Raw genomic sequence first — 17,550 nt, 5'->3', positions numbered from 1 at the left:
TTGCAACTACCATTTTTAATAATTGCACAAACTTAGCTTGTCTTTTCTTTTTTAATTGGCTTCTAAGTTATTTTTGGGAACTTTTATAACATTTGAAGCTATGTAAATAATAAAAGACAAGATGAGTTAGTTCAATTATCAAAACATGGTAGTGATATTTATCAGTAGCCTTTAATAATAGTCATTTGTTTTTAGAAGGAATTTTTGCCAATTAGTCTCTGCTTTAAACCATCCTTAAAAATTGATTAATGATATGGTAACCGATTTGGGGACTAAGAGGGCAACCAACAAATAGCCTCTTAACACATTGGCAATCTTTTACTTGAGTTTTGGCTCCTATAAAAGGGCTCCTCAAACCCTCAAATCCTAGAGAGAAAAATAGATGTTTAGAAGGCTACCTCTAAACCCTAGATGTAAACCTAAAACCTCTTTTGAAAAATCCCTAATCCACCACTTTCTTTCTCTTCCTCATCCAATCTCCCCAACGATGGAATTTTGGGGTAAGCATATTTTCCATTCTGCTGATTTTTCTTCTCTTCATATTTTTTCTGATCATGGGTTTCGATTGATTTATTTCTATGCATTATTTATCTGCCTTTCTTTTTAATTTGTTTTGGGCTATTTTTATTTCCTTTCTATTGTTTGTAAGCTTTTGTTCTTATTACCCTGTTTTCATCTTTTACTTGCTATTTATTTTCTTGCTGATCTCTTAGATATCATTTTCTATGTAGTTTGTCGGATGGTTGTGTTATTTGTTGTTTATTGTATTCTGGTGGCTTCTTTTTTCTTCATTGCTTCTGTGGTTGCTATTTGGTTCTTATTGTTTGAGAGGTTATGTTGGTTTGTTCTTCTTTTGTTTCATGTAAGCTTGATTACTAAGATTTTCTTATGAGTATGTTGTTGAATGCTTGATTCTTCTGGTGTATTTTTCTTCTGTTTTCCGTTGTTTTTTGGTTTTGGTAGCTACTGCGGCTATCCAATCTCGGCCTTTTTTTTGTGCCTCAGAATTTATCTAGGAACTCAGGGTGGAATCTGGTTCTTTAATTTGTAAACACATTGGAATGTGGGCTTCTTTGCTGGTTTTACTTGATTGGACTTAATGTCATTAAACTTTTACGGCATTCTTGGCTACAATGAAAAAAAAGTTTTGGAATATTTGCTTACCTAGTGTGGAGGATGGTAAACTGATGAGAGAGAGAGAGAGAGAGAGAGAGAGAGAGAGAGAGAGAGAGAGAGAGAGAGAGAGAGAGAGAGATTTGTGGGGGTGGTGTGGAGAGCATGGGATGAGGCTCAAAAGCAGGGAAACCATAAGTCCTATTATAAATAGGGAAATTTTTTCTTCGTTTATGGGCCTCATCTTTTTTCCCCTCTCTCTGTCTCTCTCTCACCAGCCAGCCCTTTCTAACCCGCTCTCACCTTGGGTAGACAAGTGTTCCATGTTTTTTTTTCATGATTGCTAAACATGCAGTTAAGGTTTGTGGGTTCTTATCTTTTTTCTGTGCAGTTTACAAATTTCATCAACTTGGGTCTTATTATTATTAAACGTGACTTTTGCCTAACAGAAAATCTTGAATTTATGGAAATCCATTCTTTGTTTCACCTTATCTCTGCCCGTGTCTCTCGCTTCATTGTTTATGAGTGATACCGGTTATCTTTTTTTCAACATACCTCTCTGTCTCTCACTTTCTAGTTTTCGCTGATTATCTATTCTGTATGGCCCTTTCTCTGTAAGATGATTTGTATTGATTATCTTTATTACCGCATGTCTCTCTCTTCCTTTTTATAAGGATTTATGTGAATTATCTGTTAATTCATTGTTTATTCATACACCTCTCTCTCCTCCTCTCTTTATGGTTTATGTTGATTGTCTAATTTATTTGTGTTCTTCTCTGTTTTCGGTGCAATTTACATAGTTTATCAATGTGGGTTATTTTATTATTAAGCATGACTTTTGTCTAACAAAAAATCTTGAATTTATGGAAATATGCTCTTTGAATTTATGGAAATCTTGAATTTTTGTTTTTGTTGATTATCTATTCTATGTGACCGGTTCTTCGTATGTTTATTTATATTGATTATCTCAATTACTACATGCAATGGAGGGAGCCTCGTGCACTGGGCCACCCTTTTTTTTTTTTTTTTTATCTCTATTACTACGTGCCTCCCTCTTCTTTTTTGATTCTTTGTTTTCACACACTCCCTATCTCTAGTTTATGTTAATTTTCTATTATTTTTGGGCAAGTTGTTTCCAAGATTTTATTTTTTAGAACAATAACCTAAACTAGGAATCTCACGTTGTAATGTTTTCAATGTTGCAACATAAAGGTACACAAGACCATGAACCGGTGAAGTCATATGCGCCAAGAGTAAAGATGAGGCAAGCATTTTACAGTTAATATATCCATGGAACAGGTGATATAGGAAAAATAAAGGTAAATTCTTACTTGAGATGCTAATGTAATATTTTAGAAGTTATATTTTGTTGTTGTGTTTTAGAGTAATAGATTCTAACCAAGGGAAATTTTTTCCGTGTGCAACTGAAAATAGCCATTATTTTCCCGAGAATTGCAAATGAAAATCAATTTTCCTTTTCCCTCGAGAGTTTAGGTTATTGGGAAAGGAAATGAAAATAGCCATTATTTTCCCGAGAATTGCAAATTCTGGCCGTTCGGTTGTTTTTACAGTTAATATATCCATGGAACAGGTGATATAGGAAAAATAAAGGTAAATTCTTACTTGAGATGCTAATGTAATATTTTAGAAGTTATATTTTGTTGTTGTGTTTTAGAGTAATAGATTCTAACCAAGGGAAATTTTTTCCGTGTGCAACTGAAAATAGCCATTATTTTCCCGAGAATTGCAAATGAAAATCAATTTTCCTTTTCCCTCGAGAGTTTAGGTTATTGGGAAAGGAAATGAAAATAGCCATTATTTTCCCGAGAATTGCAAATTCTGGCCGTTCGGTTGTTTTGACGGGAAAATGGAAATGTCCGCGTGTAAAATAAAAAAAATGAGGTGGATTTACTTATTTCTCACCAAATCCTGAATTATTTTCTCGCCGATTACATCGGAAAACGATTTTCCTTTTTCCTCGAGAAAATTCATCGGGCCAAAAGCCACAAAACCATCGTGAAATAAAAAAAACGAAACCACGGCCTCAACTAAAACACGAAACCCTCACTTCAACCGAAGAACACACAAAACCCTCGTCTTCTCTGGCCATACCCCATCTTCTCCGGCGATCATCTGGTCTCCGGCCATACCCCATCTTCTCCGTCAATCGGCGATCATCTGTTCTCCTTCAACTCCGGCAAAGGTATCTCTCTCTCTCTCTCTCTCTCTCTCTCTCCCCCCTTTAGTTCTTTTCTTCTGTTTTTTTTGCTGTTACTAGGGTTGATGTGTTTAATGAGGCTTTGTATGGTGGTTTAAAGGAGGCTTCTTTTTGGGGTTTCAGTGAGGCTTTGTTAGGGGGTTTAACCGTAGGGTTTGTCATTTTTTTTCTCAAACTGAGGGTCAAATTATTCGTTTGGGGGTTTTACAGAAGTTATTGAATTTTATCTTGTTTCTTTCGAACTTCTGGAGAGATTGATGTATGGTATTTTGGGGGTCTTCCTTGTCTCTTTGTCAAAATCAAGATATAGTTATTTTCTTTTCCATTATCTTCATGATATTTTTGGTGTTTTCCTTGTCTCCTGTATGAAGAGAGTTTTATTTATTTTTCATTTTTTGCTGTTATAAATCATGATTTACCATTTTTTCCTGCTATAAATCAAGATACAGTTCATGTCTCTCCTCTGATTTTTGGGCACGTGAACAGTGAGAAAACAAGTTTCCTGCATATTTTCCCTCGAAATCGGATCTCATCTCGAAATCGGATTTGGGTTTTTCCCTTTCATTTGGTCGGATTTGAAGAGACTGTGGGTTTTTAATATTTTTTGTCATTCAATTCAAGCATTATTACCAGTTTATTTGTGATTAGGGTTTCATTTTTGTTGAGAACGGACCCATGTATTAGGGTTTAGGGCATGATTTCCATTTTTTTTGTGTTTTTGGGTTTGTATTTCATCTTTTCTATGTGGTTGTGGGTGTTTAGGATATGTAGGTGTTTTGGAGGTGTTGATGATATGTGGTTGGGCCTCCATTACTGTTGAAATGGGTCTCCATCTTCGGATTTTTTTTTTTGCAAAAACCCTCTTTGATCTTGTTTGCAAAAACCCTCTTTGAGGTGGTTGTGGGTGTGGGTGTTTTGTTTCATTGGTACTTGTGGGTGTTGATCTTATTTAATTGATTTTGAAGTTTTTTTTGGTCTTTTTCTACATTTGGGTTCGGATTTTTTGGGGTATTTGCAATGGAGTTTTAGATTTTGGGGTTAATTCACTGATTTTGGTTTCAGTTCTTGGATGGGTGTTGTACATTTTTGTGGGTGGCTTGGTTGTTGGGTTCTGATATAATGGCTTGGTTGTGGGTGGATGGGTGTTGGTGATATGTGGGTGGATGGGTGTTGTACATTTTGTTTTGGTTTTCATAAAAAACCCCAGCTTGTTTTGTTGGTTTAGGGTACTAATTTGATCTTTTACAGCTTGTTTTGTAGAGTTTTTTTGTTTTTTTCTGCTTTTCTTGTGTGGTCGGTTATAATGTCTTGGTGGTTTGGTGTTGCTCATATAGGGCTACCATCGATTATCATGCCTTGAGAACTACCAAATAGGAGGACATTGATTATTCGAGCTGTAGCTCTAGTAATGGCTGCGGTAGCTACATCGACGGTTAGGGTTAGACTTTACGTTGAAGAAAATATGACAAGGGGCCCTTATGAAAGTGGGTACGAAACTCGTAGGACATTTGTTACACGTGTTACGAATGCAGAGAATCATTGTATTGCGCTTCTGCGAATGGATGTTCGGTGCTTCCGCAGCTTCGTCGCGATATTTAGAAACACGGTCCTACTTGAAGACACAATACACTGTTGTGTTGAGGAACAAGTGGCGATTTTCTTACAAGTAATTGCCCACAGCCAAAGGAACCGTACTATTAGAGCATCCATTAGACGGTTAGGGGCCATTGTTTCGAAGTATTTTAACAAGGTTCTATGTGCTGTGCTCAAACTGCAAGAGTTGTTCATATTACCTCCATCAAGGGACACACCACATCACATTGCTGACAACCCGAATTTTATGCCATACTTTAAGGTATCGTTTATTACCTTGTAGTATCATGTAAGTTGCATAACAAGTTACTCATATGTCAGCACTGACGGGTGCCATTTTAAATGTCCATATTGTAGGATTGCATTGGTGCAATTGACGGGACACACATTCAAGCAACAATAGCCGAGGATCTGAAACTAGATTTATTTGTCGTAAGGGATGGCCCTCTCAAAATGTGCTAGCTGTATGTGACTTCGACCTGAAGTTTACTTACGTGTTAGCTGGGTGGGAATGGTCGGCATCAGACTCTAGGGTCCTAGCATCTGTTTTATCAAAGCCGAATGGGATTCCTTGTTTACCAGGTACTACTGAGTTTGTCTTTAACTCCGTACCACTGTTGTTGTTCTCGGTTATGAAACTTATATATATCCCTTCGTGTGTCTGTAGGAAAGTTTTACCTTGCTGATGGTGGGTACCCATGCCTGAGAAATTTTATAACTCCTATCCGAGGCATTGGTTACCACCTAAACGACATTAGAGGGCGCAGACCTCGAACTACAGATGAGTTGTACAATCAAAGGCATTCATCAGCAAGGAATGTAATCGAGCGGACTTTCGGTGTCTTGAAGAAGCGATTTAACATAATTAATACGCCACCCATGTACCCATTCGAACGACAGGTCGACATAGTGTTAGCCTGTTGTTGCGTCCACAATCACATAAGGAGGGAGATGCCGAACGATACATACATTCCAATTGTAGACAATGAGTTGGGGCTAACTGTAGCGGAGGAGGAGGATGAAGAAGAAGAAGATCGTTTTCTTACTAGGGCTAAAGATGTGAGAGCGGGCGGTCTACTTCGAACAAGAATAATGAATCATATGTGGAATGATTTTCAAGCACAACGACGTGGTCGTCATTAGGATGACATGTTTTTGGGTTGTAATAATTTTATGACTATTTCGATTAGACTTCTGCAACTGTGTTTCATCATATGTTGTTTGATTGTATTAGGATTTGGAATTTTTTGGGTTGTAATAGTAATCTGTTTCATCGTACTCTATTTGATGATATATTGTTGTGAGTGATTATTTAGATATTTTTCTACTATGTTCAATGGTACTCTATTTGATGATATATTGTTTCACAATGCTGTAGATATAATGGAATCAACTTCAGCAGAGAAGAGGAAGAAAAATAACTCCTGGAACGACGATATGGATAGGCATCTCATAGTAGCCATGCAGCATCAGATTGCCGAGGGCCAGAAGGCCCCCAATGGTTTTAAAGATGCTGCATACAGTGGCGTAGCGCAGGAGCTTACTAATGTCCTTAAAAAGCAGATCACAAAGGAGCACGTTAAGAACCGTTTGAAGACGATGAAAACCAACTATAGGTTTCTTAACACTATCGTCAACCTGAGCGGATTTGGCTGGGATCCACAGCTGAAGAAAATATCCGTTGAAGACCAAGTGAAGAATGACTATTTGGCGGTAAGTATAAGTCGTCATAATTCCTTCATTACTTGAGACACAATTTGGTCATAATCCTTACAATGCCTCGTTTTGTTTTTAGTGGAATCCTGATCATTTACGCTTATTTAATAACCGTTGGGAGCTATATGAGGAGATGAAAGAAGTGTTTGGGGAAGATTTTGCCACTGGAGAGTTCGCTAGGGACAGACATGCCCCTTCTCAGGACACACAGGATGTGGAGGGGCTTTTCTCATCGAGCCAGGCAGTAGGGCTCGATGATATGTTCGACGGTACGACCCCTGCTTTTACTCCTCCCCCAGCTCCTCGTGCTTCCAGATCACGTCATTCATCCCCAGTTAGAGACACCAGCATGGGTTTTAGTGACTCATCGCCACTGAAAGCCCCAGCATCAGGTAGTAAGGGGAAGAGGAAGAGGAAGAGGTGAACAAGTGGTGGACAACTTTCATCTGATATGACTTACTTGTCAGATAGTGTTAGGATGGTTGCTGAGGCCATCATTACGACTGGTGAGGGCCATAGCCTTGCTGAATTGAAAGCCGCTGTGATGAGCACCTCTGGTTTCACCATGTTGGAGCTGCTTAGGGCCTATACGTACTTGCACAAAAATCACAAGGATGCTGAAGTCTTCCTTTCCCTTTCCGAGGAAGAGCGAGTGGCTGTGATGGGCGATATTGTGGCGCGTTTGGCGTAGGTTGCTATGATTTGGGGACCTTTTTTTGGGAATCATACGATCGTATTATATGATCGTAGTATGACTCTGCTAGTTTTCTGCATTTTTATTTTGGACTTGTTTTGGAAGACTTGCTATGTTGTTGTTGGACTTGTTTTGATGTGGTTTATGTTCTTGGGCTTTATTGTAATGTTGTTTACTTTGTTGGACCGCTTATCCTACGTGTTTGTCCGATTTTTTTGGTCATTTGGTTTATGTTGTTGGACTTATTTTGGAGGAGTTCTTATGTTGATTTGGTTTATGTTGTTGGACTAGTCTCAATGAGATGTTTCTTGTTTCTTGGAATTATTTTGTTGGACTTGTATATGTTGTTACTTTTTAATACTTTATGTTGTTACTTTTTTTATTTGCATTTCTGTAGGTTAATGGCAAAAAACAAGTTTTATGTGGTTTTTAAGGGAAGGCAAGTGGGCGTATATGACAGTTGGCAATACTGTCATCTTCAAGTTAACGGGTTTAGTGGAGCGTGCTTCCGTTCGTATGGGAGTAGGGAGGAGGCAGAAGCTGAACTTACTGTGTTTTTACATGGGATTAGTGGGCCCAACAAAGATAGGAAAGAAGAGACCAACATTCCTACGCCCTAAGCTTCAACAAGCTCTTTTGTGACGAGTTCCTCTTCCAATTAGGTTTTATTGTAGTGTTTCTGTTTATACTTTTCAATTTGTAGGCCTGTAAGTATGTCAGACTATGAAATATGGTTTAATGTAACTTTTCTGTTTAGTTTTCCCAATACAGTTTACTTGGCAAGTGAACAGGCTTAGGAAACCTTTTCTCTGGATTTATCAGATTTTCCTGCGCAAGTGAACAGGCACAGGATTCCTTTTCCTGCACAGTTTCTTTTCCTTTCCTTTCCTTTCCGCCACGTCATATTCCTTTCCTTTCTTTCCTTTCCCTAGAAAACAAGTGAATGGAGCCGAAAGGTTTTTCACATTCTTCCCAAAAAGTCCTACAAACCAAACAAGCCCAAGGTCAACATTTAAGATGTGCATGCGTTCAATTAACACTTATGGTTTGGGGGAAATGTCATCAAGTTTGTGATCTTATGTACTTAACTCATACTTTTAAAACTCCTCGCATCCGCATCGACTCCCTCGAGTCAACTTCCTTTTACTCGTGTTCGCACTTATTCTTTGTTGATTGTGATTCTTTTTTAATTGACTTTGTGATGTTGGACTTCAAATTGTCTTGGCTGTAAAGAGGGGAATTTAACACTTCACTTGTTTTGAGTCTTATACAAGCTTAGTTTTTTAGAAAATTGAGTGGTGATGATTAATTTTGGATTAACTATCTTGCTCGACTGTTCTCTTGCACTTCATTTTGACTTCCCTAAATTACTAATAGAACTTACTGTTATTATAACTATTATTTGTTTTTTCATATCATGGCATAATCACTTGTATGAGTGTTCAATTTTCTAATCAATGCATCAGATATTTAAAATTGTTTGTCTTCTTTGCAACGAGTTTTGGTTGTGCAAGGCAGTGTCTAAACTTGATGTTGGAGTTACTTTGTTTTTGAGATACATCCGTTTCCTTAATCTTAAAATTATTTAGAATGAAATCCTCTGTTTTCTATTGTCATATCTCGTCTGATGTGACCACATCTCTGTACTTGGTCAAAGATAAAAAAGGAAAAACTGCATCTATTATTTAGAGTATGCCTTATTTTTCATTTTTCAGCTTCTCTAATTGAAATTGCAGTTTCATTGCCCATGACATTGAGATTGAAGATTATGGTTTTAATTTTGCTAACAATGTCGTTGAAGACCTCTCTGGTTCGATTTTCATAATTTAGGACATACCCCAAAACTTTAATTGCACTCATGTGCATTGCACGTGCATTTTTACTAGTTATCTATAATGCGTGGTATTTTGCAGATGCAGCGATATCGAGGAAAAACGAGGAGCGACCCGAAATATTGCACTCGCCAAGAAGAAGCAAGCAGGTGCTTATGGATGGTTGGCGAATAGTAGGGTTGGACTGCTAGCATCTTATCACTGAGTTAGGGTGTCTTGATTGGAAGCCACACAAATCTTCTAAGTAAAAAAATGGTCCAAGATTGACGAGAGAGATCTCAAGAGTTTATTTCAAATGCTCGGGTAAGTATTAGTTACATTGGAAAATGAAATGAAACAGGACTTGATGCATCAAAAATCTGAGTTTGGAGTATTTGAAATATATTTTATGCATATATGACCGTGTACTTGCTGCTATTGTTTAAGCAAGTAACTTCTTTTTTTCGGGTAAGTATCTAAGATCATAAAATTTATTTTACATGTCATTTTAAAAGTTCATGACATTCTTTTGCAGCATAACTTCCAACTTGAGGATTGTCAACATGTGTCAAAAGTGACATATGCCCAAATGATTAGATCCTACATGAATTTTCACTCCACAAGAAGAATTCCAAGCTTCACCCAACAATGGAAGGTGTAAAAATGGGCTCCACCTTCTCTCTCTCTCTCTCTCTCTCTCTCTCTCTAGTTTATGTTAATTTTCTATTATATTTCGGCAGGTTGTTTCAAAGATTTTATTTTTTAGAACAATAACCTAAACTAGGAATCTCACGTTGTGATGTTTTCAATGTTGTCAACATAAAGGTACACAAGACCAAGGAAGCAGGATTCTTCCCTGGGAGCCTTCGATTCCCGCTTCGATTCCCGTTTCGATTCCCGCTTTCGATTCCCGCTCTGGCAACCTTGAATAGGATTCTTCCCTGGGAGCTTTCGATTCCCGCTTTCGATTCCCGTTTCGATTCCCGCTTTCGATTCCTGCTCTGGCAACCTTGAGTAGGATTCTTCCCTGGGAGCTTTCGATTCCCGCTTTCGATTCCCGTTTCGATTCCCGCTTTCGATTCCCGCTCTGGCAACCTTGCACAAGACCATGAACCGGTGAAGTCAATGCATCAAGAGTGAAGATGAAACAAGCATTTTAAAGTTAATGTATCTATGGAATAGGTGATATAGGAAAAATAAAGGTAAATTCTTACTTGAGCCGCTTCGATTCCCGCTTCGATTCCCGCTTCGATTCCCGCTCTGGCAACCTTGAGTAGGATTCTTCCCTGGGAGCTTTCGATTCCCGCTTTCGATTCCCGTTTCGATTCCCGCTTTCGATTCCCGCTATGGCAACCTTGCACAAGACCATGAACCGGTGAAGTCAATGCATCAAGAGTGAAGATGAAACAAGCATTTTAAAGTTAATGTATCTATGGAATAGGTGATATAGGAAAAATAAAGGTAAATTCTTACTTGAGATGCTAATGTAATATTTTGGTGGGTTACAAAACGCTTTAGGTTCTTGACGCATTTCAAGGCATATTAACTTATTGGGATGATGTGTGGGCTATATGGTGCTTTTGTCGTTGGATGTTTTTGGAAGGCATAGCAGAAGGTTGCTGGGAAGGGTCGACATGAAAGGAAGTTCAGATGAAGGCGGAGTTCTGTTAGGTGTTGGAGGAAGTTTGTATACAATCTTTTATGCTTTTTATTTTTGCATCCTGGAGTATGCTCTTGGATCATCATACAATGTAATTTCTGGTGGGACTGCTTGTCCCATGTATATTTCATGATATGAATACAATAGTCATTTTTCAAAAAATATGTAATATTTTAGTACTTATATTTTGTTGTTGTGTTTTGTAGTAATAACTTCTGGCTTTTATGTCTTTCAAGATATGCGTTAACGAGAACTGATATTTCCGCCCCTTTTCATCACCAGGGACACTTGGCGTTAGTGTATCAATGACTAAAGGGGGGCTAAGGTACTTGACATCAGGAGAATCCAGTGGCCTTGATTGCCACGTACACTAGCGCTGGGTGTCCCTGGTGATGAAAAGGGGCGTAAATATCACTTCCTGCATTAACAATTGAAGTACCTGTCCGATAACTTTTCCAATGGGATATGGAAAAAAGCAACAAAGTAGGAAATTTTTTGAGGAAAAGCAATTGTCTTTCATCAGTGTGAAGATTTTTACCAAGGGAAAAAAATTTCATGTGCAACTGAACAATGGAAAAGCAAGAGATTCTTGATAAGTTTTTCAAATTCTTCCAGCAAATTTTTGCAAACCAAACACGCCCAAGATCAGCATTTAAAACTCCCCGCATCTGCGTCAGCTCCCCCGAGTCAACTTCCTTTTCCCTTGGTCATGTTCACAGTTATTGTTTGTTGGTTTTGTTTCTTTGCTTTATTTTTGCTATTATTGTTGGATTTGCCTAGTCTGAACCCATTCCTTCTTTCCACCTCCTCTAGAACTAGGGTTTTTACCTTTTTTTCCTTCTGACAACAAACTGAAATTGGAATATGAGAAAATTAGGGTTTTCATAGATAGGGATTTGAGAAATTAGGGTTTTCCTAGATGCCTTCAGAATTGATGATGGAAATGACCTGCAGTTTTCTTATGAGCTTATTTGTTGTATGACATGTAGAAATTTAACATTCATGCACTCTAGTTTGCACCATTTGTTTTGCTGATTGAAGTAAATCACCTGGAAGAATTTGAAGATTTTACAATTGCAAATTGAGAATACTGAGTCTCGTGTATATTTGAGTGTGACGTACTCTGCTTTTGTACTCTTCCATTCTTTCCATGTTTAAGAGGGAGATGATATGATTATGGTTAATTGAAGGGAGAAATTATATGGTGTTAAGGCCTTACAACAACAAGGCCTTTGTACAGTGGAAGTACCCCTACCGTATTGTTGTAAGGCCTTACACCATATAAAATCTCAATTGAAGGTACCAATAAAGTGAACTTGCCCTTGCAACTCTGAATGTTAACCCTCATCAACCCCACTGCATCACTTTTTACCCCTGATCATTTTTTCTTGCCAATACATCTAAGAATCCCAATTTTCAGATACATTTACAGCAATATCCGCCCAGTCAACACCCTCGTTAGCTAAGGAGTCTGCCCATTCATTGGCCGATCGCCTCTTGTCTTGTAGGTAGAGGTGGACATGGTTCCAGTTCGAACTGAGGAACTGAACCGAACCGGCACATATGGTTCGGTTCGGTTCGGTTCCATATTTATATGGTTCGGTTCTGGTTCTGATATCCCGGAACTGATGGAAATTCGGTTCGGTTCTGGGTTTGGGATCCCGGAACCAAAAATTGAACCGAGAACCAACCCTCACCTTAAAACCTAATGCCTCATCGCTTGATAAAATCACCCCACCCCCTTTTAATTCACCCATCTTTAACGTGTTGCTTTGCCTTTAAAATTTTAATTCACCCCCCAAATTTGTGCTTAATTATTCCAATTTGTGCATGTTTGTAGGTCATATATAATTTTTGCATTGCCCAAATTTGTGCAAATTTGTGCCTGATTATTCCAAATTCATGCATGTTAGTCTTTATAGTTCATATATAAACAGGACCGAACCGATTATAAATATGATTAGGAAAAATATCTACATTTGGTGAAGGTTGGGTAAACCCAAAACCGAACCGATTATATATGGTTCTGGTTCGGTTTGGTTCCAAACATATATGGTTCGGTTCTGGTTCCAATTTCAAGGAACCGATTATATATGGTTCGGTTATGGGTATACCCCAAAACCGAACCGAACTGAACCATGTCCACCCCTAGTTGTAGGGACAGATGTATGATAGAAATCAGATCTCTGATTTTATCGATTTTCGACGCCAATTGCCATGGTCTGCAAATTTTGTTGGAGGCCCACGCAATGGAGTTAGAGGAGTCTCCTTCCACAATTAATGGACCCAAATTGTGTGTCACATACCATTTTAATCCGAAAAAGAGGGCACAAATTGTGTCTCCTAGGAAAACCATTTTACAAATGCTCAAATAGGAACATAATTGTCATTTATATACGTCGCTTGAGTTTATATCTTATCATCTATATAGTGTTTAGCGAATATTTAAATGGGTTATATTACAAGGTTAAAATGGTTGCGGATATTTTAAATGGGTTGACGAAATACATAGAGGAGTGGCACATGAGGACGGAGTTGAAGACGGTGCGGTATCTACGTCAAGAGGCCGGCTAAATCATCAACATTACATCGAGAAATACCTTATTAGAATTATATATTTTATCATATTTGTTATGTTTATGTTAATTATATTTTTCTTACTCGTGATTGTACAAGAAAATTGTCATTAGATTCAACGAGATGAACATGTTTAAAGTTACTCTAAAAACCTTCCTAGTCATTTCTCAGTATATGAAATTTTCAATTACTGCTTGGAGTTGTGTCTTTCAAGGAATGTATCTATCTAGCACTATTGTTACTTAAATGCAAGGCCATACCAGCTTTAGTAACTAAACATATAAAAGCTAGTTTCCAAAAAGAGCGTCTAACAAGGTTCAGATCTCCGACTGTTTATACGGGCTTGCAGAGAGGAAAGTCTCTTGTAGTGGTAAATTGCACTTGGTAGGAGAGAAGTGTGTGAGAGAGTGGAGTTTTACAGTATAAATAGATCTTGAAGCTTTCAGTGAAGAAATTCCTGGGATTACAGCTCCAATATCAGTAAGATGGGGTTTTAACGAATTATAGTTCTATTAAGGTCCCTACTGGTAATGTCTTCAGAAATCGTTTCCTCTCTCTGAACTTATAAATTTCCCTCCGTTTCTCTCTCTCTTAGTTATAAAACAATGGATGGAAGATGGCAAAGGGATTAATGTTCTACAGAGGATGGGATGGAGATGGTTCTTTCAATTATTGCCATGGTTGGGCTTCACTTGTTGAATCGAAGACGGACGAGATTAGTAGAGAAAATGGGGCTTGATCAATCGAAAACAGCAACAGTGCCTCTATGCCTTACTTGGTTCTTACCTCAGTACATTCTCTTGAGGATTTTCAATGGTTTTACAATGGTTGGAATGCAAGAGTTCCTTCATACCCAAGTGCCCAGAAGAATGACTAGTGTTTTTGGATTTGGAAGTTTTCCAAGTGCCTGACTAATCTTAGTCATTGAGGTGGTTATTAGTTTAAGTGAGAAAATTAACTAGATTTTTGATGACACGAGGGAGGCCAACTAGTTTTTCTTAGTGCCTTGCTAATGTTTGTAAATTTTTCTCAAGGTGGAAATATTATTACTGATGGCGGTAGATGAACATCTTGCTATTTTCACCCATTTAAATTGCCTTAATGTTTGTTAGTTACTTCATTATGATATAAATGTACTTGTGAGAACATACCTGGCGGAACCACATTTGGGTCCTATGTATGGAGGTGGAAGGAGTTACACATTTAACATTAATCTAAAAAATATATATACTATGGTTCTAAAATGCCGATATAAGTAATCTACACCGGTGGTAGTTTGGGAACGACGAGTGTGTTTGGTTGCACAATTGCTCGGCAGCGATCGGAATTTGGCTACACAAAAGCTCGGAAGCCATTAGAATTTGGCTTTAGATGTGGCATGCCATTTCACCTATGGATGCCAAAATAGCATTGGACTCTCCTTTGACTTCCTTAGATGTCTCCCATAAAATAATTGGTTGTTTGCGGACGTGGTTTCCATGTCCCATCCTTATGAAATTTAAATCAAATTTTTACAAGATCAAGGAATTTTAGTTGAATTTTCTAGGGAATGATGCTCTCTTTTTTTCTCTCTCTCTCTCCCTCCTCTCTCCTTATATTGGTAATTACACCACCTACTTATTCTCCTACTTTCCGAGTATATGCCGCACAACCAAACACTAGTAACACTATTCTCCAAGGTGATTCCAAACAAGTCAAAATGCTTGTCTCCCCCCTTTTGACTTTGTATTCCACAATTGTCCGAGCCACCTGCCAAGCCAAACATACTCGATGTGACGCTGGAATTACTAGCGTTTCCCTTGAATGTCGGTGAAACCAATTATGGCGGTTGTCCTTGGGTATAGCGGCGGTCAAGATCGCAGGTGAAATTCCCTTTTCTTGTAGTAATATGTAAGTGAAAAGATTGTGATCTCTACCTCTCTCTAGGGATTGCTATCCTTGTGCTGAACAGCCCTATTCGGGTTGTTCATTATTCGATTGATGTGATATGTGGATCTTTAGAAATCACTTAGGGCCTATCAAATGAATGGTCTGGATCAACCCTTATTAATCACATCAGCTTCAACCTTAACACGAGTCACCAAATGGACATCCATGACCCTTTCTTAAAGTGGGATATGTGGGACCCAAGGTGATACAAGGGAGGTGTCCAGTTACATAGAGATGGGCCCACAAGGTCACCATGGGTCCTAGATTTGATTGATCTGAAAAATCTATTTGATAGGTTTTGCTTTTGATCTCCTATGTTCTATGAATCACGGCAATCATCCAATCCTAATATGGACACATAGGGGCAACAAATCAGGCCGTTCATTTGGTGGTCCTTGCATAGATCAATCATGATTTCACAACAGCAGCACAATCCTAACAATCTGATCAATGGTCTGAAATAAACAATTAACTAACAAGAATTCACATTTGATGCGCGGTTGGGATTGCAATTGTTACCAAATCATCGGACCAATGTGAATCCTGAATCGTCCATCACCCTCGGTGGGGGCCACCGGATAAAAAACATGTGGACTGTTGAACATTTTTGGGGCAGTAATTGAGAATAGTGGGATGGGTTACCTAGCTTCCAATAAGAAAAGGGAAATGATATATCCGCCCCTTATAATCACCACGAACACCCCCGGTCAGTGAATCAATGACTAAAGAAGGGCTGTTGTGCTTACGTAAGAAGAATTCAATGCTCCTGATTGCCACAAACACTGGCAGGGGTGTTCCTGGTGATCAAAAGGGGCGGATATATCACTTCCCTAAAAAAAAAAATGCAAATCGACAGTACAAATTACCCCATGGAACTAATTTTTCATGAAAATTTAAATATTCCGGAGACAACGGCTATAAATACTCACTCCCACCTTCTCAAGCAATAGAGAAAAAAAAATAAAGAATCAGTCAAGGTCCGAATTTCGATAATTCACTAGTGAAACCAACAAATAAAACATTAGAAGGTTCCACGAATCATGGGTCGGGTCATGTGCCATGGGATTCAGACATCGAAGCTTCTTGCATTTCTTGGAGTCACAAAATAAACCCAAGGGCTGAATTGGATAAAGACCAACTTGTAGTAAATTAAGAGAAGAGATCCGATTTGGGAGGGTGAGATAAGAATAGACAACCCCAAAACAAATTTCTTTCTCTACCTAGCTCTTGCCATACATCGAAGCTTCTTGCATTTCTTGGAGTCACAAAATAAACCCAAGGGCTGAATTGGATAAAGACCAACTTGTAGTAAATTAAGAGAAGAGATCCGATTTGGGAGGGTGAGATAAGAATAGACAACCCCAAAACAAATTTCTTTCTCTACCTAGCTCTTGCCATTCCTTATTTCTATCATATCATTATCATTTTGTTCATCTTGTCTATCATAAAGTTACAATGTTTGGGTTTATTAGAAGAAAAGACATACCATGCAAAAGTGGAGTTTTGTGCCTGTGGGTCATCTTGATTCTTATGCAACCATGTTTACTTTCGGCCGAGATTCGGACTTCTACGCATAGATCAAGGTTTCTCAACTTGGCTCCACTTCTCATTGCTCCGTCGAGCACTGAATTTGGCGGTGGTGGCAGCGAAGACAATGTGGATAAGTTGGTCGGGAACGAAAAGAGAAAGATTCAAACCGGCCCTAATCCTCTTCACAACTAGTAGATGGTAAATCATCTTTCAACTCGAAAGGGTTTATTCTATACACTATATAGATGTTTACCGTTTGAGTTGAAAGGGAAATAAATTTTGTAGGTTCTTTGTTTTTAGATATATTTTCTTGGATGTAGTGAATATCAGTTGCTTGTTAATCGAATTCTTTCATTTTCAAGTTGCAAGAAGGTGGCTGGAATTGAATGTCAGTGATTTAGCCAGGCGAGAAAGAGAGGGAGTGTTTTGCTTAGAATAATCATGGCACTGAGACACGGTTAAAGATCTGTGTTAATGCTATGGTCCCCAAAACAGGCCTTAGTTTCTACAATTGAAATTCATAAATTGAGTTAACGCTATTAGTGGCTTACTTTCTTTCTCTCTGTCTTTCTTCTTCTATTTCTCATTTCACCACTAGTCAACTTCATGACATGGTTATTGTTAATGGCAATGTTGGGAAAATTGCCTTTTTCCCACGACCATATATAGTTTCTTATTTTGATTAGGATTGTACTTGAGGTGGGAAGGC

General features: G+C 38.3%; 1 protein-coding gene across 6 annotated transcripts; it reads left to right on the top strand.

Moving 5' to 3' along the window:
* Positions 1–277: 277 nt before the first annotated feature.
* Positions 278–10,988, top strand: LOC143863279 (uncharacterized protein At2g29880-like). 6 transcript variants are annotated; one of them, XM_077373966.1, is made up of 7 exons: positions 278–500; positions 2,326–2,432; positions 6,303–6,637; positions 6,720–7,389; positions 9,248–9,469; positions 9,681–9,800; positions 9,971–10,988. In XM_077373966.1, exons 3-4 carry the CDS (start codon positions 6,308–6,310, stop codon positions 7,062–7,064), a joined length of 675 nt encoding a protein of 224 aa, XP_077230081.1. In that variant the 5' UTR covers positions 278–500; positions 2,326–2,432; positions 6,303–6,307; the 3' UTR covers positions 7,065–7,389; positions 9,248–9,469; positions 9,681–9,800; positions 9,971–10,988. The 6 variants fall into 6 exon arrangements, 3 of the variants coding, with proteins under 3 accessions (XP_077230081.1, XP_077230078.1, XP_077230080.1); XR_013240857.1 differs by lacking the exons at positions 6,303–6,637; positions 6,720–7,389 and having other exon boundaries at positions 311–500; XM_077373963.1 differs by lacking the exons at positions 278–500; positions 2,326–2,432 and having other exon boundaries at positions 3,345–6,637; positions 6,720–7,327.
* The last annotated feature ends 6,562 nt before the right edge of the window (positions 10,989–17,550 follow it).

Source organism: Tasmannia lanceolata, unplaced genomic scaffold (assembly GCF_043159265.1).
Source record: "Tasmannia lanceolata isolate RefF3 unplaced genomic scaffold, GAP_Taslan_0.1 ptg000044l, whole genome shotgun sequence".
Classification (NCBI taxonomy): domain Eukaryota; kingdom Viridiplantae; phylum Streptophyta; class Magnoliopsida; order Canellales; family Winteraceae; genus Tasmannia; species Tasmannia lanceolata.
Note: the sequence above shows the minus strand (reverse complement) of the source record. Positions and strands in the feature narration are given on the sequence as shown.